This window comes from Protopterus annectens, chromosome 8.part0, assembly GCF_019279795.1.
Source record: "Protopterus annectens isolate FY-2018-M chromosome 8.part0, PAN1.0, whole genome shotgun sequence".
NCBI lineage: Eukaryota > Metazoa > Chordata > Ceratodontiformes > Protopteridae > Protopterus > Protopterus annectens.
In genome coordinates, this window is record NC_056741.1 from 1,676,662,206 (window position 1) to 1,676,686,604 (window position 24,399).

General features: G+C 42.9%; 1 protein-coding gene across 1 annotated transcript in view; it reads left to right on the forward strand.

Moving 5' to 3' along the window:
• LOC122808527 (glucose-6-phosphate exchanger SLC37A2-like) overlaps positions 1-24,399 on the forward strand; it is a 635,225-nt gene that overhangs the window by 54,304 nt on the left and 556,522 nt on the right. Inside the window, exon 2 of the mRNA XM_044079482.1 lies at positions 19,993-20,066. Coding sequence (XP_043935417.1) covers positions 19,993-20,066 — 74 coding nt within the window. The remainder of the gene's footprint in view (positions 1-19,992; positions 20,067-24,399) is intronic.

Below are 24,399 nucleotides of genomic sequence, written 5' to 3' on the forward strand. Positions count from 1 at the left end.
CAGTAAATCCTTCTCCCTTGCCAGTAGTCCCATAGTGCTACAAATCTACCATTATCTTTTTACCCTCTTTTTTTCACTTTTGGAGCTCCTCTAGCAATTAATACAAGTGCTCCCCTTTTCCTTTGTCCCAGATATTCCACTGAGTAACCATCCTGAAATCCTTTCTTTATCAAATTCACATGGTCAGTTCTTTCCAAATGTGTCTCCTGTAGCATAGCTGTTTGTACTCTGCATTTTTTACGTAATTCATTACTTTCTTTTTTGTATACATCTGTGAGACCATTCACATTAAAAGATATATTGTTGCCATTATAAGTTATTATTCATATCTGTTATGTATAACAGCTTTTTTAAAAATGTCTAGTTTCTGTTTTTGTGTTGCATGCATACACTAATGTTTGGCAGATGTCTGTTTTGTCCAATCTATTCCCCTTCCAGATGTAGAAAACAACTTGAATGCTTTCAGAAAAATTACCTTTTAGCCACTGAAAGAAAAAAAGTACTCTGATGTTCTTCGTGTTTCACTGTTGCAGTCATCACATTTGGGTTATCCCTGCAAGGGTAGCCCTCTGCCGGCCCGAATACCAGAGGCTTAATATTTCTGCGTCAGTTGCTGTCGCTTCAGGACTGTGATCAGTAGTATAAAGTAAGGCAGCCCACGGCATTACATCAGTCTTTCTTACTGCGGAGCCCAAAGCAGAAGCAGTTTGCACAAATGCCGGTCTGCCGCTACCTGAGTTTCATCTTCCGAATTGAAGCTGAAGTCTTCTAAAGCTAAGTACACCGATGGGGATACTTTTTTCTTGCACTAACCGATGTCAAAAAAAGTTAACACTTGTCTTGCCTGTGGAAAGCAAATACTACACAGAGACTTTCATTCTTTGCCTGTGGAAAGCAAATACTACACAGAGACTTTCATTCTTACTGCTTCACTTGCTTGGGCCCAGACCACGACGTCCCCCGCTGTAGCTTTTGTGTGTTGTTCAACACCAGAACTATACGTCATCGGGCCCTTATTGTAGTTAGATATTTTCTATTACAGTCCTTGAATTCTGATATGGCTTCGGTAAGCCATCCGACAGCAGATCTTCTGAAAAAAAGTAAAGATAAAGACAGAGACAGACTGCATGGATCCAAACTACTGATGAGGCTTCCGTTAAGCTAGTCATCAGTTCTCCGGCCTCAGTGAGGTGCTTTCTCAGCCCCTGATGCCCGCTTCTGTGGATTCGCAGGCCACTACCTAGACCCTTTTAGAGTCTGGTATGCCGCAAAACTCTTATTTGACTAAGGATCCTGCGGTTGTCTCTCCACTGGATGGGTCTGGAGCCACTGAGCAGGCACCGGCTTCTGAGGAAGTCCTTTGCACTACTGATTCTCGACACAAACCAATGACTTTTTTCACATCTACCATTCTTTCGAAAACTGCAGAGTTTCTAAGGCCCAGGGTACAAACCACACCCAAGAAACCAATGACCCAATCTCAGGCACCTGCTTCCTTGCCTCTGTCTCAAATGCTTAAAGTGGCGGAAGACCTTATTGTGCTGATCAGGGGAAGCCAAGCTACCCCTTCCAAAAGAGAGATCTGTCCCCAGTAGTTTTATCTGAACAGGAGTCTGATGACTGATGCATCTGAATATGAAGACATGCAACCCCTCTCTGCTTATGAGTATTCTGATGCAGAGGATTCCATTCCTTCAGCCTCTCCCCCAGAGGATTTTTCCTTTGGGGAAACCCTTCATACCTTAAGGGAGCATTTCCAATGGGAATGTCAGGACTACCCTCAGTCTAAAAAGAGACTCTGGGAATTCTTAGATCACAGCACAGATCCCTGGCCATTTCCCCCAGTCCTGGATGTTTTTCTGGAATCCAGTTTGACTCCTGACACCCTCCCTCCTGCACCCAGAAAACCAGACAGGTATTTGAGTCCCTGACTCGCACACATTTCTTTTTAAAAATCCTACTGCTGACCCTGAGGTAATTTCTCAAGGGCCTAAAGGAATGAAAGCAACCTCTGCTAAGAATCCCACCCCCTCAGATAGGGATTCCCGAGCACTAGACAGATGGGGTAAAGTATTACACCTATGCTACTCTTGCTATCAGAGCACTAAATTGCCAGTTCCATATGCTAAAATTTCAGCAACATACCCTGGAACTCCTCAAACAAAAACAGTCTTCCCTTCTTGCTTGTGCAGAATCTAAAGAGTTACAAGAGTTAATGCAGTCTGCAATTCAAGTAACTAAACACACCTTGCACTGTGGTTTTGATGCCCTGGAAGCTTCTTGCAATGCAGCAGTCACCAGTTCTGTCCTTAGAAGGCATGCATGGTTTAAGGAACAGCCCTTGCCAGACCATGTTAAATCTAAATTGCTGGACGCCCCCTTGCACAAAGACAACTTATTATTCTCTAAAGCAGAAGAGGTCTTAAAGATGGAAGAAAAAGCAAAATCTATGCAGACAGTTGAGGATTTCTTACAGGTCCAGCCACCCAGGTTCAGCAGGCATTGCCCTTCCAAGCACTGGTCCTTTCCTACTCCCACCAGGTCAATTCAGCCCAGACCCCATGGAAGCAGACCCCCCCCCCCAGACAGCAGCCACAGGGAATGCAGAGATCTAAACAGTGCACTTCCTCCACTTCAAAAACAGGGAGTTCTAAGCCACCCCCTCATGGTAAGAGCTCACAATGACTCACCTCCCCACCCCCTCCCTCTGCCCACCTTCACTTACCCCTAGAAGGAAAACTCTCCTTTCATGCAAGTACTTGGGCCACCATTACCAACGACCGATGGGTCCTCAACATAGTGCCCCAGAGATGCATATTTTCTTTCCAAACCCTTCCAACTCCAAAAGGGTTCCCAGATCTACCTCCAAATTAGTGGGCAGTGGCGCAAAAGCAAATTCTTTCCCTGCTCTATATGAAGGTAATAGAGCATGTTCCTGCAGAACAGAAAGGCCAAGGTTTCTACTCCAGACTTTCTGGTAGCCAGAAAATAGGGCACCTGGTGCCCCATCCTTGATCTGTCCATTCTAAACACCTTCCTGGTGATACCAAAATTCAAAATGCTCACCATCCAGCAGCTGCTATCCATGCTCTCCAAGGATGCTTGGCTAGCCACCCTAGGCCAAAGCGAAGTCTACCTCCACATTCCTATCAGGGAATCATGCAGGAAAATATCTACAATGTTCTTCATGTTTCACTGTTGTAGTCATCACATTTGGGTTATCTGCCTGCAGGTAGCCCTCAGTCTGCCTGAATACCAGAGTCTTGGGATTTCTGCGTCAGATGCGGTCGCTCCTTCCATAACGTCAGGTTGTCAGGGGAATAAAACATGCAGCTGATGCCATTACATCAGCTTTTCTTGCCGTGCAGTGTCCGAAGCAGAAGCAGTTTGCAAGTGCCTCCTGAAATGTTCATTTTTCGAGTTTCAGACCTGAAGTCTTCTAAAAGATAAGTACCCCGTTGGGGATCCTTTATTCTTGCTCGAACCAATGTCAGTAAAAAGTTACTTGTCTTGCCTGTGGAAAGCAAATACCTCAGAGATTTTCATTCTTACTGCGTCACCTGTTTAGGCCCAGACCAAGACGTTCCTTATTGTCTGTTTTGTGCCTAGTTCAAAGCCCGAACTATTAGTCGTCTGGCTGTTTTTGTCACTAAATTCTTTCGCTCTTGTTCTCCATATTCTGAAATGGCTTCGATAAGCCATCCAACTACCTATCTTCCAAAAAAAATGTAAGGATAAAAACCGAGACAGACTGCATAGGCCCAAAACTGCCAACGATGCTTCCGTTAAGCTAGTCGCCAGTCCGCCGGTACTCAGTGAGGCACTTTCGCAGCCCCTAATACCCGCTTCTACAGATTCACAGGCCTCCACTGAGACCCATTCAGAGTCTGGTATGCCACGAGATGCTTCTTCAACTATGGAACCTGTGGATGTCTCTACCTTGGATGGGTCCAGAGCCGCTATGCAGGCACCAGCTTCTGAGTGTATTCAGGCCTTCCGATTTTCATATTAAACTGACTACTTTGTTTCAACCCAAAAATACCAAATTTTTGAGGCCCAGAGTTTGCACTATGCCTAGGAAACAGACAACCAAAACGTATTCTCAGGCCCACATGCCTCAGAAACAAATGCTTAGAATGGCTGAAGATCTTATTACTTTAATTGGGGGAAGACAGCCTTCCCCTTCAAAAAGACCAAGAACTGATTTTCCTTCTGATTCTTCAGATCATGAGTCTGTTAACTCTGATCCTTCTGATTACCAGGACATACCCTTATCTACCTATGAGGATCCTGATGTAGAGGATTCCATTCTGTCTGCGTCCCCACCAGAAGATTTTTCTTTTGGTTAAACCCTGCATACACTTTTTCTGCTGGGAGTGCCAGGACTACCCACAGTCCAAAAATACACTCCGGGAATTTTTAAACTTGCCTCAGCACAGGCCTCTAGCTATACCTCCTGTTCTGGAAATTGTAGATGTTTTCTTAGAATCCAGCCTTACCCCTGATACTTTGCCTCTGGCTCCCAGGAAACCTGACAGGTACTACAGAGTACCTGACTCCCACAAATTCCTCTAAGAATCCTACTGCGGATCCAGAGACCATTTCCCAGGGAACTACAGGCATTAAGGCTACTACAGCGAAAAACCCTACCCCTTCGGACAGGGACTCCAGGGCTTTAAAGACAGATGGGGTAAGAAGGTATACACCTCTGCCACTCTTGCAATCAGGGCTTTAAATTGCCAGTTTCATATGTTAACGTATCAGCAACATGTTATGGAGCTAATTAAAAAGAAAATTATGTTGATTCCTGATTGTGCAGAACATAAAGATTTACAAGAGTTGATGCATTCTGCTAACCAAGTTGGAAAACATAATTTGCAATGTGGTTTTGATGCCTTAGCAGCATCTTGCAGGGCTGCTGTCACTGGGTCTGTTCTTAGAAGGAATGCTTGGCTTAAGGAACAAATCTTTCCAGACCATGTCAAAACAAAATTACTAGATACAGTATTAAACTAAGAATGCCTGTTTGGCAATAAAGCAGAAGTCATCTTCAAAAAGATGGAGGAAAAAGCTAAATCTGTGCAAACTGTTAGATTTCCTACAGGTACAGCCACCTAGATTCAGTAGGCATTGGCCTTCTAAAAACTGGTCCTTTCCAGCCCCTCCCTGACCTTCAGTCCAAACCCAGGGGCAGCAGACCACCAAGATTACAGTCTCAGTGTATGCACAGATCTAAGCAAAGGAGTGCTCCCACCTCTAAAACAGGGAGTATTAAGTCACCATCCTATGGTAAAATCTCTCCATGACTTATGCTTAACACTTCCAAGCCTTGCCCAAGTACTTGCACCCTTAGGGGGAAAACTGGCCCTCCATGCAATAAAGTGGGAGTGCATCACCCAGGACAGATGGGCCTTGAACATTGTATCCCAGGGATACAGATTCTACTTCCACTCACTACCAACCCCAAGCGGATGGCCAGACCTCCCCCCAAACCAGTGGGCAGAGGCCCAAAAGCAAGTACTTTCTCTTCTTAGTATGAAGGCTATTAAACCTGTCCCATCAGAACAAAGGGGACAAGGTTTTTACTCCAGACTGTTTCTGGTACCAAGAAAAGAAAACTCCTGGCGCCCTATCCTGGATCTGTCTATTCTCAACACCTTCCTGGTGGTTCCAGGATTCAAAATGCTTACTCTCTAACAACTGCTTCCTATGCTAGCCACAAACTCTTGGCTAGCCACCCTAGACTTAAAAGAAGTTTATCTGCACACCCCCATAAAGGAATTTTGCAGAAAATATTTACGTTTCAGAGCAGGCTCTATGCACTATCAATTCTCTGCACTTTTCTTTGGCTTATCTACTGCACCAGGGTATTCACAAAATGCCTAGCTCCAGCCATTGCGTATTGCAGGCAGAGAAAAATTCAAATTTACCCATACCTGGACAATTGCCTGATTCAGGCGGACAGTCAGGAATTGCTACTCCAGCACCTGACATTTGTAAAGAGACTTCTAACTTCACTGGGGTACACCATCAACAAAAACAAATCACATCTGGTACCCAGCCAACAGATTGTATTCCTGGGAGCAAGCTTGAACATAACTTCCCAGATAGCATTCCTCTCTCTCCAGAAAAACAAATTTGACAAACTACTTCAGTCTACTGGCCACCAAAACCCAGCTATCTGCAAGAAAAATACTGCAAGCCCTAGGGTTCATGGCCTCTTGCATTCTACTAATTCCATATGCAAGACTACATATGAGGAAACTTCAATGGTACTTTAAAAGTCTCTGGTGTCAACACAAAAAGTCTCTGGTGTCAACATTCTCAGGACCTGGAAACAATGATTCCTATCATTCCTTGCCTAAGGGCAGAGTTCCTTTGGTGGGCAGAGGTCTGCTACCACAACAAAGGACTCCCTTTCACTCAACCCCCTGCCACCCAAACCCTAACTGACGCATCAGACTATGCATGGGGGGGCCTCACATAGCAGGACAATGCATTCAAGGCAAATGAAGCCCACAGCAGATGCATCTGCATATCAATCAAAAAGAAATGTTAGCTGTACAGAGTGCTGCAACAGCCTTCAAATGCCTTATTCTTCCAGGGCAACTATTGATAAAGACAGACAACACCACAGTTATGTGTTACATAAACAACCAGGAGGGAACCCATTCCTACCCACTCTACAGGTTATCCATGGCTCTGTGGAACACAGCCTTGAGCAGTCAAGTGCACCTGCAAGTTCAATTCCTGCCAGGCAAACTAAATTTACTGGCAGATGACTTGAGCAGAAATTTATTGGACCCACACAAGTGGAAACTGGAGCCCAAATCATTCAAGCTTCTGATCCACAGATGGGGGGGGGGGGGTGCCAGAGGTGAACCGCTTTGCTTCCCCTCAGAACTATCAATTGAGCAAATATTGCACCAGAACTCCCCACAGCCAAGCATGGAAAGTGGATGCCCTGTCCTTTACATGGGAAAACCTCTCAATCTATGCCTTTCCCCCTCCTCTCAAAGGTTCTACTAAAGATCAGACAGGGCAAGCCAAGGACAATCCTTATTGCACCAGACTGGCCACGCCAGCACTGGTACCCACTTTTGCGCAGTCTGACAATACTGCCACCATGGCACCTGCTTCAGACCCTCTCCCTAATCTCCCAGCAGAAGGGCTAGGTTTTGCATCCTCGGCTACAAACCCTGAACCTAGCAGCCTGGCTCATCCCCTGAACTCATCACCAGCAACCTTCAGTAAACAGGTGCTGGATGTCATCCTTGAAGCAAGGACGCCTAGTACTAGAAAATCCTATTCAGAAAAGTGGAAAAGATACTGTTCTTGGAGCCAGTCTCAAGGTATGGAAACAACTGTGTCCAGCTTACCTCATATATTAGATTATTTAACAGAAATGTTCCACAAAGGCCTATCCTTCTCTTCAATTAAGATTCATGCCTCTGATATCTCAGCTCATTATTAATACTGAGCCACCCCTCTTCTCTCATCCTCTGGTCAAACAGTTCCTGAGAGGAGCCAAAAATGTAAGATCCCCCAGGAGAGCTCCCACTCCAGCCTGGGACCTTAACTTTATTTTGGAAAAACTCGCACTTCCACCCTTTGAACCTGCAGCTTCAGCAGACTTAAAATTCCTCTCCTGGAAAACAGCTTTACGTCTAGCCATCACTTCAGCAAGAAGAGCATCTGAATTGCAGGCCCTTATGGCCGTGGAACCCTTCATTATTTTCCATGCAGACAGGGTTTCCCTCAGGATTAACCCATTATTTATGACCAAGGTGGTATCTAGTGTGGCTTTAAACCAATCCATTCATTTGCCAACATTTTTCCCTAATCCTCCGAATATAGGGAAAAGGATCCTGCACTCCCTGGACGTGCACAGGCAGCTTAGGTTCTATCTGGGCAGTACTAAACCTTTCAGAAAATCTGGTCAGCTGCTAGTCAGCTTTACTACAGGGGCAGAGGGCAAGGCCATTTCAAAGCAAACCATTTCTAAATGGATAGCACACTGCATCCATGTCTGCTACAAACACCATGGGAAACCTACCCCACAGAGGATTGGAACACATTCCACTAGGGCTACATCAGCCTCTACAGTATTTCTCAGGGGAGTCCCTACCAGGGACATCTTACAAGCTGCAACCTGGAGCTCTGTACACACCTTCACGAAGCATTACCACTTGCCTATCTTTTCTAAATCCAGATCTGGATTTGCCACAGCAGTCTTACAGGGCCTGCTTGCCAGCCCTAATGCTTCTTAACTTCCTCCACCCATCCTGAGCTTTGGGAAACAACCCAAATGTGATGACTGCAACAGTGAAACACAAAGAACATAGTACAGTTGTGTACACTTACCATAAATGTAGATGTTCAAGTGTATTCACTGTTGCAGTCATGGTTGCACTCCCTCCAGCCCCCTGACTTCTCTATACTTCTACTTATTCTTTTTTGTTTGGCCATATCTTATAACATTGGTATTTACTTTATACTGGGGGTGTTCCACACCATGCAATTGCTTCCTATTGTGGGGCCTCCTGACATCTGGGGCAAGAAAAACTGATGTAATGGCGTCGGCTGCATGTTTTATACCCCTGACGATCTGACGTCATGGAAGGAGCGGCAACATTGATGCAGAAAATCCCAAGACTCTGGTATTCAGGCTGACTGAGGGCTACCTGCAGGCAGATAACCCAAATGTGATGACTGCAACAGTGAATACACTTAAACATCTACATTTATGGCAAGTGTACACAACTGTTCTTTTCAGAGCAGGATCTCTGCACTTCTATTCTCTGCACTTCCCTTTGGCTTATCTATTGCTCCCAGATTTTTCACAAAATGTCTGGCTCCGGCCATTGCCTTTTGCAGACAAAGGAATATCCAGATTTACCTATACTTAGACAACTGCCTAATTCAGGCAGACAACCAGGAAAAGCTGCTCAAGCACCTGGCCTTTGTAAAGTCCCTACTAACCTCACTAGGGTACACAATCAACGAAAAGAAATCCAAACAAGTAGCCACCCAAAGGATTATATTTGTGGGTGCAAGCCTGGACACAGCATCCCATATAACATTCCTTACACCAGAAAAGCAAACTTTCCTGAGCCTACTTCTCTCAACTAGCCAGCAGACCCCAGTTATCTGCAAGGAAAATCCTGCATGCTCTGGGGTTCATGGCATCTTGCACTCTACTCATTCCATATGCCAGACTGCATATTAGGAAACTTCAGTGGTACCTAAAAAGCCTTTGCTGTCAGCAGTCTCAAGACCTGGAGACTCTTATACCCAGGATACCTTGCCTCAGAAAAGATTTTCTTTGGTGGGCAGCAGCATGCTCCCACAACAAGGGACTACCTTTCTCTCCACTCCCTGCCACCCAGACCCTCACCACAGATGCATCAGACTATGCCTGGGGTGCACACCTGGATGGCAGGTGCATACAGGGCCAATGGAGCCCACAGCAAATCCATCTGCACATCAACCAGAGAGAGATGATAGTTGTCCAGCACACCTTGACAGGTTTCCAGCCCCTTCTCTCCCCAGGGGCTCTCCTAATCAAAACAGACAACACTTCTGTGATGAGGTATATCAACAAGCAGGGAGGGACTCACTCCTACTCTCTCTATGCAGGCTGACCATGACCCTTTGGCACACAGCTTCTGCCATGCAACTCCACCTGTTAGAACAATTCCTGCCAGGTTCTCTAAACTCTCTGGCAGACCACTTAAGCAGAAATCTTCTGGACCCACACAAGTGGCAGCTAGACAAAATAACCTAAACCCTAATAACTCAGAAATGGAGCACCCTGAAGGTCAACCTCTTTGCCTTCCACACCAACCATCAGCTCAGCAAGTTCTGCACCAGGGAGCATCATTCCATGGCTTGGAAAGTGGATGCCCTGTCCTTCCCCTGGGCCAATTTATCGGTCTGTGCCTTTACTCCACTACTTCTCATCCCCAGGGTACTGCTCAAAGTAAAGGAGGAAAAACCAAGGACAATTCTTATTGCTCCAGACCGGCCTCACCAGCACTGGTACCCACTGTTGCACAGCCTGTCCCCACTGCCACCATGGCATCTCACTCAGACCCCAAATCTCCTGACCCAGAGGGAAGGAGAATTTATGCATCCCCAATTGCAGACCCTCAATTTGGCAGCTTGGCTTATTCCCTAACCACCGATCAATCTGCCAACCTCAGTAAACCGGTTCTAGATGTTATACGTGAAGCCAGATGCCCTAGCACTAGAAAGTCTTATGCTGACAAATGGAAAAGGTTCTGCACCTGGATTCAGGCTAAGGGAAACAATACAGCACAGCTCTCCCCCCCTCATCCTTGATTACTTAACTGACCCTGCTACACAGTGGTCTCTTTTTCTTCTATTAAAATTCATGCCTCTGCTATCTCTGCTCATTTCCCCACTGAACATCCCCTTTTCTCACACCCTCTGATTAAACAATTCCTTAGAGGGACTAGCAACTTGAGGCCACCCAGAAGAGCACCAACCCCAGCTTGGGACCTTAACTTTGTGATGGAAAAGCTCACCCTGCCCCTCGTTTGAACCAACATCTTCAGCAGAGCTAAAATTTATCTCCTGGAAGACAGCTTCCCTTCTGGCCATCACTTCAGCCAGAAGGGTCTCTGAGATGCAAGCACTCATGGCTATAGAGCCCTTCATAATCTTCCATACTGACAGGGTTTCCCTCAGGAATAACCCTGCCTTCATGCCCAAAGTGGTGTCCAGTGTGGCTCTCAACCAATCTATTCATTTGCCAACCTTTTTCCCTAACACACAGAACAAGGGGGAAAGAATCCTGCACACTCTAGATGTGCACAGACAGCTCAGATCCTGTCTAGACAGGACTAAATCCTTCAGAAAATCTGATCAATTGCTGGTTAGTTTTGCTGCAGGGGCAGAGGGCAAAGCCATCCCCAAACAAATAATTTCCAAATGCACACTGCATCCATTTCTGCTACAAGCAACATGGAAAGCCCCCCCCCAAGGGGGTCAGGACACACTCCACCAGAGCAGCCTCCATCTCTGCAGCTTTCCTCAGAGGACTCCCCATCAGGGACATCCTGGAGGCTGCCACATGGACATCTCTTCACACTTTAACCAAACATTACCACCTGCCTATCTTCTCAAAATCTAGGGCAGGGTTTGCATCTGCAGTCTTGCAGGGCATCCTAGCCAGCCTCTAATCTCCTTGACTGCCTCCATCCTTTTCCTCAGCTTTAGGAATCCACCCAAATGTGATGACTGCAACAGTGAAACATGAAGAATATAGTACAGTTGTGTACACTTGCCATAAATGTAGATGTTAGTGTATTCACGGTTGCAGTCCTGGTTTCCCTCCATCCCCCTCTTCTTTCTTCTCTCTCCTTACAAGGGACATTTTGGTATTTACTTTTTACTGGTGGGGTTCTTCCACCAGAACCTGGATCCTACTTGGGGGCTCCTGACAGGTTAGGGCAAGAAAAACTGATGTAATGGCATCGGCTGCCTTACTTTATACTACTGACAACCTGACATCAGTCCTGAAGCGACAGCAAAGCTAAGTACCCCATTGGGGAAACTTCTTCTTGCCTCAGACCGATGTCAGAAAAAGCTAATAATTGTATTTCTTGTGGGAAGCAAATACCTCATAAGGATTTTCATTCTTACTGTATCCCATGCCTAGGCCCAGACCACGACGTCACTGGTTGTTAGTTTTGTGCTAGGTTTAACAAACGCACTATTAAACGTCCATTTGATTTTGCCCAACATTATTTTGGCAGAAAATTCAATTATACCATGCCATCGGAACAACCGACGACTGGGATACACAAAAAGCACAAAGACAAGGACAGGCATCTGAGGCCCAAAACTGACGACAAAGCCTCTTCTAGGCCAGTCACCGGTCCTCCGGTTTTCAGCGAGGTGCCTTCGCAGCCCCTGATGACCGCTTCTTTAGAACCACAGGCCGCCTCTGACTCCCACATGGAGATGGCTGGACCTCCGGATACTCAAGATTTAGGGCCTACCGAAACTAACCCTTCAGAGGGATCCAGAGCAGCTGAACAGCCCTCCGCTTCAGAGGTTGTATTCAGACCTACTCAACTAACCATCAAATCTTCTGCCAAGTCTAAAACCCCTTTAAAATCTAAGAAGCAAGTTCAACATTCACCAGGACAGGACTCCATGCCTAAGAAACAGATGCTCAAAATGGCCGAAGACTTAATTACTCTGATCAGGGGTTCCCATCCCCCTCCTGATAAAAGGCCTAGACAGGATGCAGACTATGACTCATCTGACCAGGTTTCCATTTCTTCGGATTCCTCCTCAGATCAGGGATACTCTTTACCCCCCTGTGAGGATTCTGATGCTGAAGAATCGATTCCTTCAGCCTCTCCTCCAGAGGACTACTCTTTTGGGGAAACTTTACATACCATGAGGGAGCATTTCCATTGAGAGGGCCAGGATTACTCAGAATCCAAGAAAAGGCTCAGATTTCCTTTTACTGCCTCAACACAGACCCCTTGCTATTCCGCCAGTGTTAGATATTGTGGATGATGTGTACTCTGAATCCAGTTTAAATCCTGATTCTTTGCCCCATGCTCCAAACCAGACAGATACTACAGAGTCCCTGACTCACACAAATTTCTTTATAAAATCCCTGTTGCTGACCCTGAAACTACACATCTGCAACTTTAGCAATGACGGCCTTAAATTGCCGTTTCACATGCTTAAATATCAGCAATTTTTAATGTCTCAAAACAAAAAAATGCTTCCAAATTCAGATCTTCCTGACCATAAGGAAATGCAGGATTTATTGCATGCAGCAGAACAAGTGGGGAAACCTACTTTGCAATGTGGTTTTGATTTGTTAGAGGCCTCTTGTAGAGCAGCAGTTACAGGGTCTGTCATTCGAAGGCATGCTTGGTTAAAAGAACAAAGTTTAACTGATCATGTTAAAGCAAAATTATTGGATGCACCTTTGCAGCAGGATGTTTTATTTGGAGTTAAGGCAGAAGAGGTATTAAAGAAAATGGAGGATAAGGCAAAATCTATGCAAACGGTGAAGGATTTCTTACAGGTTCAGCCTCCTCGATTTAGCAGAAATTGGCCAACAAATTGGTCCTTTCCAGTTACAGACAGACCTCAAAGGGGCAGATACAGACGCCCAAGAGGCAGTGGTCAGCCACAAGGTTCTTACAGGCCTCGACAATAGGGTGTATCAACCCAGAAAGGAGGGGAAGACAGGCCACAACCTTATAGGAAACAGTCCCAATGACTTCCCCCCCTTCAGCTGCCAATCACTTCTCTCTTGGCAGCCCCCTTGGGGGGGGGGGGAACTAGCACTTTTTTCTCACAATTGGCATATGATCACCCAAGACAAATGGGTTCTGAATATTGTATCTCAAGGTTACAGGTTCCACTTTCACACAAGGCTAAAAGGATTGCCAAACCTGCCACCAAATCAATGGGCAGAGGCTCAAAAACAAATTACAGCACTCATGGACATGGGCTATTCAAAAGGTACCAACACAGGAGCAAGGACAAGGATTTTACTCAAGACTCTTTCTGGTTCCCAGAAAAGACAAAGCCTGGAGGCCCATTCTGGATCTTTCTTCTCTAAATACTTACCTGGATGTTCCAAAATTCAAAATGTTGACACTACAGCAGCTTCTTCCCATACTGGGCAAGAAAGCTTGGCTCACCCTATCAGACAAAATTGCAGAAGATACCTCAGATTCTTAGCAGATTCAACGCATTACCAATTCTCTGCACTGCACTTTGGCTTATCTACTGCGCCCAGGGTCTTCACAAAATGCCTGGCACCAGTAATTGGATTTTGCAGACAAAGGGGGATTCAAATATACCCATACTTGGACGACTGCCTTATTCAAGCAGAAAGCAAGGACATTCTTCTAAAGCATCTGGCGTTTGTAAAAAGCTTGCTAATTTGCCTAGGGTACACAGTAAATGAAAAGAAGTCAAAATGAGTGCCCTCACAAGAGGTAATATTTCTGGGTGCCAGCTTAAATACAACGGCCCAGATGACTTATCTCACACCAGACAAACAAGGACAACTGACTCAATACTTTCAATTGATGGTAACAAAAACCCAACTCCCTGCAAGAAAAATTCTGCAGGCCTTGGGATTCATGGCATCTTGCATACTACTAATTTCATATGCCAGACTGCATATGAGGAAATTACAATGGTACCTAAAGAATGTTTGGTCTCAACACTGTCACAGTCTAGAAACAGTGATACCACTTATTCCTTGCCTACAACAAGAGTTTCGATGGTGGGCACAGGTATGTCACCTAAACAAGGGACAACCTTTCACTCCGCCCCCAGCCAGTTAGACACTGACAACAGATGCTTCGGATTACGCCTGTGGACCACACATGGCAGGAAAATGTGTTCAGGGCAAGTGGACCACAGAACAAAGGCATCTTCACATCAATCAAAAAGAGATGCTAGCTGTACAAAATGCCCTAACAGCCTTCAAGGATCTTTTACATCCAGGACAACTACTACTAAAGACAGACAATACCACAGTTATGTGGTACATAAACAAGCAAGGGGGCACTCATTCATACCCCCTCTGCAGGCAAGCCATGACCTTGTGGAATACAGCTCTAACCTTTCAAGTTCATCTGCAAGCACAATTCCTGCCAGGAGAGAAATACTCTGGCAGACAACTTAAGCAGAAACATCATGGATCCACATGAGTGGAAATTAAATCCATAAATATTCAGCATGATAGCACAAAAATGGTGGAGGCCGGACATAGATCTGTTTGCCTCCCCACTGAATTGCCAGCTACAGAAATTCTGCACAAGGACTTACCACACACAAGCATGGAAAGTGGATGCTCTCTCATTCAGCTGGAAAAACCTACAACTATATGCTTTCCCACCTCTGCCTCTCCCTTCAAAGGTACTCCTAAAAGCCAGACAAGAAAAGCCAAAAATGATCCTGATTGCCCCAGACTGGCCACGCCAGCACTGGTAATCTTAAAGAACCAATCTTAAAGAACTTAGCTCAGGGCCCACCATAGATTTTACCTCAAGTTCTGCACCTTCTGACTCAGCAAAACAATCAGATATTTCACAGCCAGCTCAAAACATTAAACCTGGCTGCATGGCAGATTACTTAATAAAAGACTACTCCTCTCACTAAAGCTGTGATGGATGTAATTTTGGAGGCCAGGAGGCCTAGCACCAGGAAATCCTACTCAGAAAAACGGAAGAGATTCTGTGCCTGGAACCAGGCTCAAGGCCTTGACCCTCTTGTCCCCAACATTCCTCAGATACTACAATATTTGACTGAGATGCTGGACAAAGGCCTGTCATTTTCATCCATTAAAATCCATGCCTCTGCCATCTCTGCTCATTACAACACAGATCCACCAATTTTCTCGCATCCTTTACTTAAACAGTACTTCAGAGGGGCTAAAAACATAAGACCGCCCCATAGAGCTCCAACTCCAACTTAGGACCTCAACTATGTCTTGGAGAAATTAACTTTACAACCTTTTGAACCAGCAAATTCAGCAGAATTAAAATATGTCTCATGGAAAACTGCTCTGCTCTTGGCAATAACTTCAGCATGAAGAGTTTGAGTTACAGGCACTAATGGCAGTGGAACCTTTCATCATTTTTCATCAAGACAGGGTGTCTTTAAGAACAAACCCTACTTTTATGCCAAAGGTGGTATCAAGTGTGGCCCTAAACCAAACTATTCATTTGTCAACATTCTATCCAAACCCCCAGAATAAAGGGGAGAGACTTCTGCATACTTTGGGCATACACAGACAGCTACGCTACTATTTGAACAAAACAAAAGCCTTCAGAAAAACTGAACAACTGTTAGTAGCATATGCTGCAGGATCACAGGGGAAAGCTATTACAAAACAGACCATTTCCAAATGGATAGGACACTGTATACGTTTCTGCTACACACAACATGGAAAAACTGTGCCTAGCAACAACAGGTCTCATTCCACCAGAGCTACAGCCACCTCAACTGCCTACCTCAGAGGAGTACCTACCAAGGATATTTTGGAAGCAGCAACTTGGAGTTCAGTGCATACCTTTACCAAGCATTACCACCTGCCTCTTTACTCGAAATCCAGAGTTGGTTTCGCCACTGCAGTGCTGTAGGGCCTTATAGTCACACCGAAAGCCTTTTAGCTCCAGCCTCCCAACCTCAGCTTTGGGATTCTACCCAAGTGTAATGACTGCAGCAGTGAAACACGATGAACATAGTACTGTTTTGTACCTACCATAAATGTAGATGTTAGTGTCTTCACTGCTGCAGTCCAGGTTACCCACCCTCCATCCCCACTATTTTTCCTGGGACTTATCTGTACCTCAATACCTATTCAACCTATTTGGTGTATTTTCTTGTAACTGAAATAATTGGTTTTCTTTTTTTTTTTATGCAGTTATTAACAATGTATATTGCCTACCTATTTGGGGGCACCTGACATCTGGGGCAAGAAACTGAAGAAAATGGTGTTGGCTGCATCTTGTATACCCCTGGTGCACTGACATCAGGGAAGAAGTGACAGCAACTGACGTCGGACCAAGACTTTGGAACTCTGGTCGACTGCAGGACCGCCTGACGGCTGGATAACCCAAGTGTAATGACTACAGCAGTGAAGGCACTCTAACATCTACATTTATGGTAGGTACAAAACTGTACTTTTTTGTTGCCCTTTCTCAGCTCATCTCCATTGAAACATGAGAAACAGTTACGTAGATACCTTCAGCTACAAGCTTCTCATGTTGCACTGTGAGAATTTATTTGATAAATGAAAACTTTTCATTACATTCATTACTTGCTTCCACTTTAATTTTATTAAATCAAGCCAAGGGCCTTAATTCAATCATTCCACTATGTAAAAGTAAGAAAAAAATTATCAGTTTTACTTGTATCATGTTCCTTCATCCAGGCTTATTCTCTTTATATTGCAGTGCCTACATTTCATAAAACTGAATAAGAAGAAATAAGGAAGGAAAGGAGAAAAAGGGGCACCTGTTTACTTTAGTATCCCTATTACGCATATAACCAAAAAGGCTTTTACTGTGTAACATGCAGTATATGTCATGTTTTATTAAAAATACTGTTAAGAACAAAAAATATTTTACTTACAGTTGCCTCTTTCCTTTCTCTTCCCCTCTCCTTAATGTTCTTCCAAACATTAGTGCTTTTGAGTCCCCTACATGTTTAGCAATGTCAAAAAATGTCTAATATTTCCAGGTTTTCTTGCTCCAGCACATTTCACAAATGTGATTGATGCTTTGTAATCCACCAGTTATTCATTAATTTCTGAATTGCTAGTTTTCTTCTTGTTGATTTCCATCTTCCAACTCTAGTCTCTGGTTTACTTCTAATGTACTCTTGGTTCTTATAGCCAGCTCCTGTGCTTTTTCTTGTCAGTCAAGCATTTTCCTGTGGAACATTGGAAAAGGTCTCACTGGCATAGTTATTATCAAAAGAATAAGAATCAGAATCCCCTTCTGTTTGATAGCTCAGTTTTTGCTGGACAAACTTTATTTCCTCCTTGGCACATTCTGCACCTCCAGGAAAATAGTTCGATACCAGGCTGGATACAGCAGTTTGAATATCTCACCTGCTTGTCAACATTCCCTGATTTGCTGGAATAAATTTACTCATTTCCTGCCTGGTGTACAGTGAGTAATCATTTTTCGCAAACACTCGTGTCCAACTTCAAGTGCTTTATCCTTCTGCTACAGTTTTGTCAGAATCAACTCTTTCTGGTGGTAAGATTGCATCTTTACTGTTGGAGGTCTTGGCTGCTTTCTAATGGCTGGGTTTGAAGCATACACATGATGTGCCCTTTCATTTAACAACTGCTGTGTAATACAAGTCCAGTTGCTTATTTGTTCTTTTATAACATGTAATACATTCTGCTCCTTCCAGTTTCTCTGGTACAGCAGAAAATCTCGGATAAATGTTCTCTAATCTAGCATTTTTTTTGGAACATTTCTTCTTTAACAGTCTCATACTGAGCCAGCCTATTCTTCATTTTTATCTCTGTAACAGTTTTATGTGAATATATGAATATCTTTTTAAAGCTTCTTCCATTTTTTAAAGCTGTTTGAGTTGATATACTCCTTCAGTGTTTCATTTATTTTAATCCGCCCTGAGTACATTTGACTTATTTTTTCCTCTAGATTACTGGAATTCATGTCTTGTACCAAAGCTTGAGCTTGAAATACTTTTTGCCAAACAGCTGTAAGATTCTTCCAGACAGTGTTTTCCCCCCTTTTGTGGTTGATTTTCTTTCAGGTTCTCTAAATTTCTTCTTTGCAGGCATCCAGGCAGTACCCTTATTAGCCAGTAACTGAAATGTACCCAAAAAGACAAATTCAATGGCCTTTTTTCTGAGTTTCTGTTTTCATAGTGGGGCAGATATGAAATTAAGCTGTTAGAGTGCAGCCATCATAGAAATCACTTCTTTCCCCATCTTCCTTTTTATCTTGGTATGTCCACTGATCTCTCCGCTTTGCTCTTGGCACCCTTCCCTTATTTTCCTTTGTGAAAACTGAAGGAAAGTATTACTTGGGGACCTGTGTGTGTGTAGTTTTTTTTTTTTTTTTTTTTTCATTTCAGTTCTCCGTGACTTTCCTGCCATCTTTGCTTAGCCTGGACAAGGCTGCCCCCTTCATTCTTTGTGCTGTGCAACTAATAGCACTCACTCCTCTTCCTGTTTTTTTTTTCCCTGTCATTTTCCTTTCAACCTGTACCTTGTTACCCTTCACCTACTTCTCTATGGTGTAGCTATTTGACCTCCTCAACCTTCTTTTTGCCCCATATGCCTAGCTTATCTTTAATTCTCCTTCCAAACACAACATAATATAGTCTCTGAATTCCTTCACCACAGTATTTCTTTGCTTTCTTATCCCCATTCTTGTCCACATAGGTGCATGCTTACTTTCGACTAATGGTGTCTTCACTGGACCCCTTGACCCCCTCTACTTTGGCTATGATCACACACACAAAAACACTGGTGTGGTCCTACAGCAACTGGCTGAACCTTTCATCTTTGAAAATCTTTCACCTCATACGTTGTTTCATCTCTGGAGTTCAGGATCTTCTAGTCTGCTTTAGTAGACTCTGATCCTACCAGAGTACAGCCTTCTATCTCATAGCCCACTGATTTATTTTCCTCCATGGCTGCGGTTGTCATTTCACAAATATCCCTTCCTGTACCTTAATCACCTGGGTGCTTTCCCTAGATTGTTGTCCATGCCACTTCTTCACACTGTTTGTGCAGTAGTGTTTGCCTTCCTGTTTGACGTTATAGTTGAAGTTTTCCCTTAGCAGACTGGCAGCTGTCTGTCATTTCTGAAACCCTGTAGCCAGTTACCTGCATTTACTACAATCTTTTGTCAATGGTCCATGTTTCTGCAAAGCCCACCTTCCTGTCCTCTGTCACTGTAACAGCTCCCAGTTTCCTACCCATCCATGCTTCACATCTCATTTGCATGGAGTGTAACTGCTGTCTAGTTTTTGGACAGATTGTGTGACCTAACTGCTTTTGGGGGTTTCAGGTGTGTATATTTGTCTGATAAGATTAGTTCTGCAGTTTCTGCACTTCTTCCTGACAGACTGTGCAGTCCCATATAGGTTCTATATTGTGTTTATATTATTTCCCATATATTGTTTGCTGTCTTTTAATATCATTGTATGAAGCATCTGTCCTCACCTGTCTGCCTTGCATGTTTGTTGCCACAGTTGAGTGAATTTATTTACACACCCAGACTTGAATTGCACCTGACTGTGCATGGCTGACAAGGTTAAGGCATTGCTGCCGATAGGGACTTTGCAAAGCATGCAGTTATTATTCCATGTTCCTTTTGTTCAATACTTCAGAAATCAGTATTATTGACAACATGTGATTGCTTAAAAAACACAAGAATACATATGCTGAGTTTCTCTGTTTCTGTCCCCTTTTTCCAGCTATGCTGATTGTGTGTGGAGGTCTGGTGAATGGTCCATATGCTCTCATCACTACAGCCGTCTCAGCTGACCTGGTATGAACTAGAAGTTGGTCTGTGATATTTTGTCTGCTGTTACTTAAGCTTGTTCTAAGTGTTTTGAGTTGGGCAACATAGATTTTCACTCCAGCATTGTAGGACACATTGTCAGCAAAGCAGTGTTAACACACATTGGTAAAACTAGCTTGTCATATCTCAAAAGATTACCGCATGCAGAGCTGCACCCCATGCTGCCGTGAGGAAGGGTGGGAGCTGTGATTAAAACTGTATAATACCTCATGAAATGAATTAAGTGCAAAAGAGCTTTTTCTTTAAAAAAATGTTTGGGGCCAAGGGAAGGACACAACATGATGCTACAGTGGTTATGGATGAGAGGGAGAGGGAGACGCAAAGAGAAATACTTGGTAGAAATTCTCTGGTCTTTGTGTTATTTTTTCTCCATAGGGCTGATGGTGCATTGAGGAAACAAGAGTGATGATTTATGAAGGAATAAGAACAGTGAGTAATGACAGAGTAGGGAGCAAAATGTACTTTGTGAATTGGCTCCAAGTGTTAATTACCTGCTCGGAAATTTTAAGATGCCGTCATATTTATGCATTGTCACTTGTATCAGCTTTCCTTGTTTCCCTCTGTGCTCAGCATAACCTGTCTTGACACACATCTTTTACACAATTACTGTTTTCAAGCTGCACTACTAAGTTGGAGGGGTGTTCATTTAACAATCGTGGGTGAGAGGGGACATATACTGCCGTTTGGTAGGGACACCATTTATATACTGCGCATGGATGGGGGGGGCATTCATATACTGTTTGCACTGAAAGCCAGAGTTTTTTTCCCATTTCAGTTTCTGGAGGTGGTTCTTGTAAAGGACAGTGTGTGTCATCAACCACACTGCTTCAAGTCTTTTGTACTCCGTTTCAGTCCAGATGTTGTCAACCAGATAGGGGAAGGGGGTTGCATGGTGTCCATGAAACAGAACATCTTGAGAACTTTACTTCCTCATTTATTTTATTTTTTATTTATTTAATTTTATTTTAATTGTATAAAAGTCTAAAAGGACTTATTCGGTGAAGGAAGGGCATCATACAGGAACTTTTGAACGCACGCAAGGTACAGTGAAAACAGCTTTGCCTAATGCCAGCGAGGCAAACAGTTTTAACTATAAAGCCAATTTGGACAAATTTTTCAATGTACCATATGATTTTTGCTGTGGGAGCAAAACCCACAACACATATAGTAAAAATGACAGGATTAATCCTACCCTGAAGGATATGATTTTTGAACTTGGCAACAAACTTAACAAAATTAAAAATTTACAAGTAGATAATATGTATTTTCATAAGTGTATTGAATGTAATATCATTCCCATGGGTCTTCGTTTTTTAAACAACCCATTGGGATTGATATGAATGTTGAAAATGTTAAAAAATGTGAAGATATGTTTAACAGTTTTGGCAAACAATTTATTGAATTTGTTTTATCATGTAATGATCACAAATTAGGTGTGTTAATTGAAGAGGCAGACAAGATTAGTCAATCCATCACCAGTGATTTGAAAACAGTTTGAATATGCTGAAAGCAATGGTAGAAAAAGTTTTGAAAGGAAATGTAAGACATTCTCTAGGGATTTAAAACAATATGAAAAGGGACTGTGTATAAATGGAATAGGAACACTATGGGGCTTAATAGTGTTTACAACAATGGCCCTAATGGTGAAGATTTCAACAGTGGTGTGGATGATTTTTTATACCAAGAGGGAGGGAGGGGCTACAGAAGACAAGAGCTAGGAATGAAACAGGGTACAAAGAAACATTGGTATCACTACAGGGAATAACAGGTAGTGATTCATGTTTTGATACAACAAGCCATCCCCAGGCAGATGTAATCAATAACATAGTGAACATCAAAGGAGATATAAAAGTGTATAACTACACCTCATTCCCAGTTGCAAAAGAATATTTTTCTATATTTACCAAAGGGATGAAATACATACCCAGTAAATCTATTGACCTGGTGGATACACTAGTTGAATTTAAATTATTTCTTAGGAAATTAAACTTGGGAGTATTTTTTCATGACTACTCCTGCCAATCTTTGACTAATAACAAACTCAAGAAAAGAAGTTCCTTCACACCACCCATACACAAAACTCTAGTATCCTTTGAGAATGTGGTTACTAAACACCTATATGTCCTGTACAATCAGATGAAAAATTGTTCATCAAAAGACACTCAGGACAGAGCATTGGGGAAAATTCTGGACACCTTATGTGAACACAACATCAGGATCATGTCAGCTGACAAGGGGGGTGGCATTGCGTTGTATGATCAAAACGCATATATTGCGAAGATATTTGACATATTAAACAATTCCACACAATATGAGGTTTCCAGTCTCAATCAAATAAATATAGCTCATCATCGAATTGATCTCTTTCTGGAAGAATTCTTATTGGACGACAGAATAGATGAGGACCTATATAAATTTTTGAAGGTTGATTTTCCTGAATTAGCCACCATTTTTGGAATTCCGAAAGTCCACAAAGATGTGACAAACCCGCCTTTTAGACCTATTATTGCGGGCAGCCATAGCAAAACCTTCCAATTTGGAAGAGTTGTTGATTGTTGGCTGAAACACATTGTGGAAGGGACAAAGCACATTATTAAAGATTCATGGGAATTCTTGGGCATTTTCTCCAAGGACCTCTGGAGTTCTGATATGATCTTTGTCGCAGTTGACATCAAAGATCTTTTTTCCTGTATTCCCAAGGAAGACTGGTTACGTAGATTCACCACATGCTTGAGGAAACATAGTGGATTCAGTTGGGAGAAGATTCAGCTCACAACAGAATTCACCGAAATTGTCCTTGAGAACAATTACATTTACTATGAAGGTGAGTACTATCGGCAAATTTCGGGTGTGGCTATGGGGGCAGCTTGTGCCCCCATTTATGCCAACCTAGTACTCCTGGATTGGGAAGAAGAGTTTGTCTTAAGTACAGAATGGATGGAATACATTTCTTGTTACATTCGTTATCTGGATGATTTATTCATTTTGTGGAAGGGTGACAATACAACTTTCAAATTTTATTGACTACATAAATCGGACAACCCCCTATTTAGAATTTGTACATCAATATAATAGGGTCGGTATCAATTATCTGGATGTATTTTTATACAGTGATGGTACATCCTTTCAGTCCAAAATTTATAGAAAAGACACATTTAGTAATGGGTATCTTGATTTCAGTAGTAGTCACCCATATTCACAGAAACGTAGCATATTGAAGGGGCAGTGCATTCGGGCTGCCAGAATGACATCAGTGGAAAAGGAAATGAAGTTTGAAATGGATTTCATTGGGAGAATGTTTAAGGAAAAAGGTTATCCAATACACTTGATTAAGGATGTGACAGAGTATGTAGTTCAAGAATGGGGTAAGAAGTACCCAACTTTATTAGGGAAAGGGTCTATTCCATTTTGTATGAGTAACAACTCAAAGGAGAAGAATAATGTAAGTGACACAACAGATAAAAACAAAAGGGAAGGACAATATTCAAAGTCTTTTATCTTGAAATATGGGAAACATGTTGGCAAGGTTAAAGATATTATCAGTACAAGCTGGAATATAATTACTAGTGATGAGTGTATTAAAGAATACGTTTGTGACAGGCCTACATTTGTGTATAAAACTGGGTGTAATATCAAAAGGCTTATTGAATTGAAGTCCAGCAGGCAATTTTCAAATAACAAGTGTAGGGGGACCAAGAAATGTGGTCGTTGTTCACAATGTGCCTTCATTTTTGAGGAAGACTGTTGCACACTTAAAAATGTTAATAGGAATAAAATTTGGTTTGCCAATGGGAATTGTCAGTCTCGACACCTGGTATATTTAGCAATGTGCTGTTCATGTTCTTGTTTTTATGTCGGGAAAACAGACAGGCAACTGAAGAATAGGATTTATGATCATACATATTGTATAAAGAAAAAAGATGAAAACAATGCCTTGTTTCGGCACATTGCTAATAGTAACACCTGTGAGAAGTTTAAGTTTGCCATTTTGGAAACTGTGAAGGTTAATCCTAGAGGTGGTGATATAAAAAGTATTGTGGGTGAGAAGGAAATTAAATGGCAACTCAAGTTAAATGCAGCAAGTTTTCCAGGTCTCAACGAGATGATCCCCACTAAGCCACTTATAAGAAACCTTTAAAAATTCAACACTTGGAAAATATATATACATAAAGTAGAGAGTACATACAACCTATTATTTTAGGAGGTTGGCAACTGCATAAGGAAGTACAGTATTTATGCACTTTATACATTCACAACATATATACAAATTGTATTGTTGGGATGCGTCTTTCACCACAAT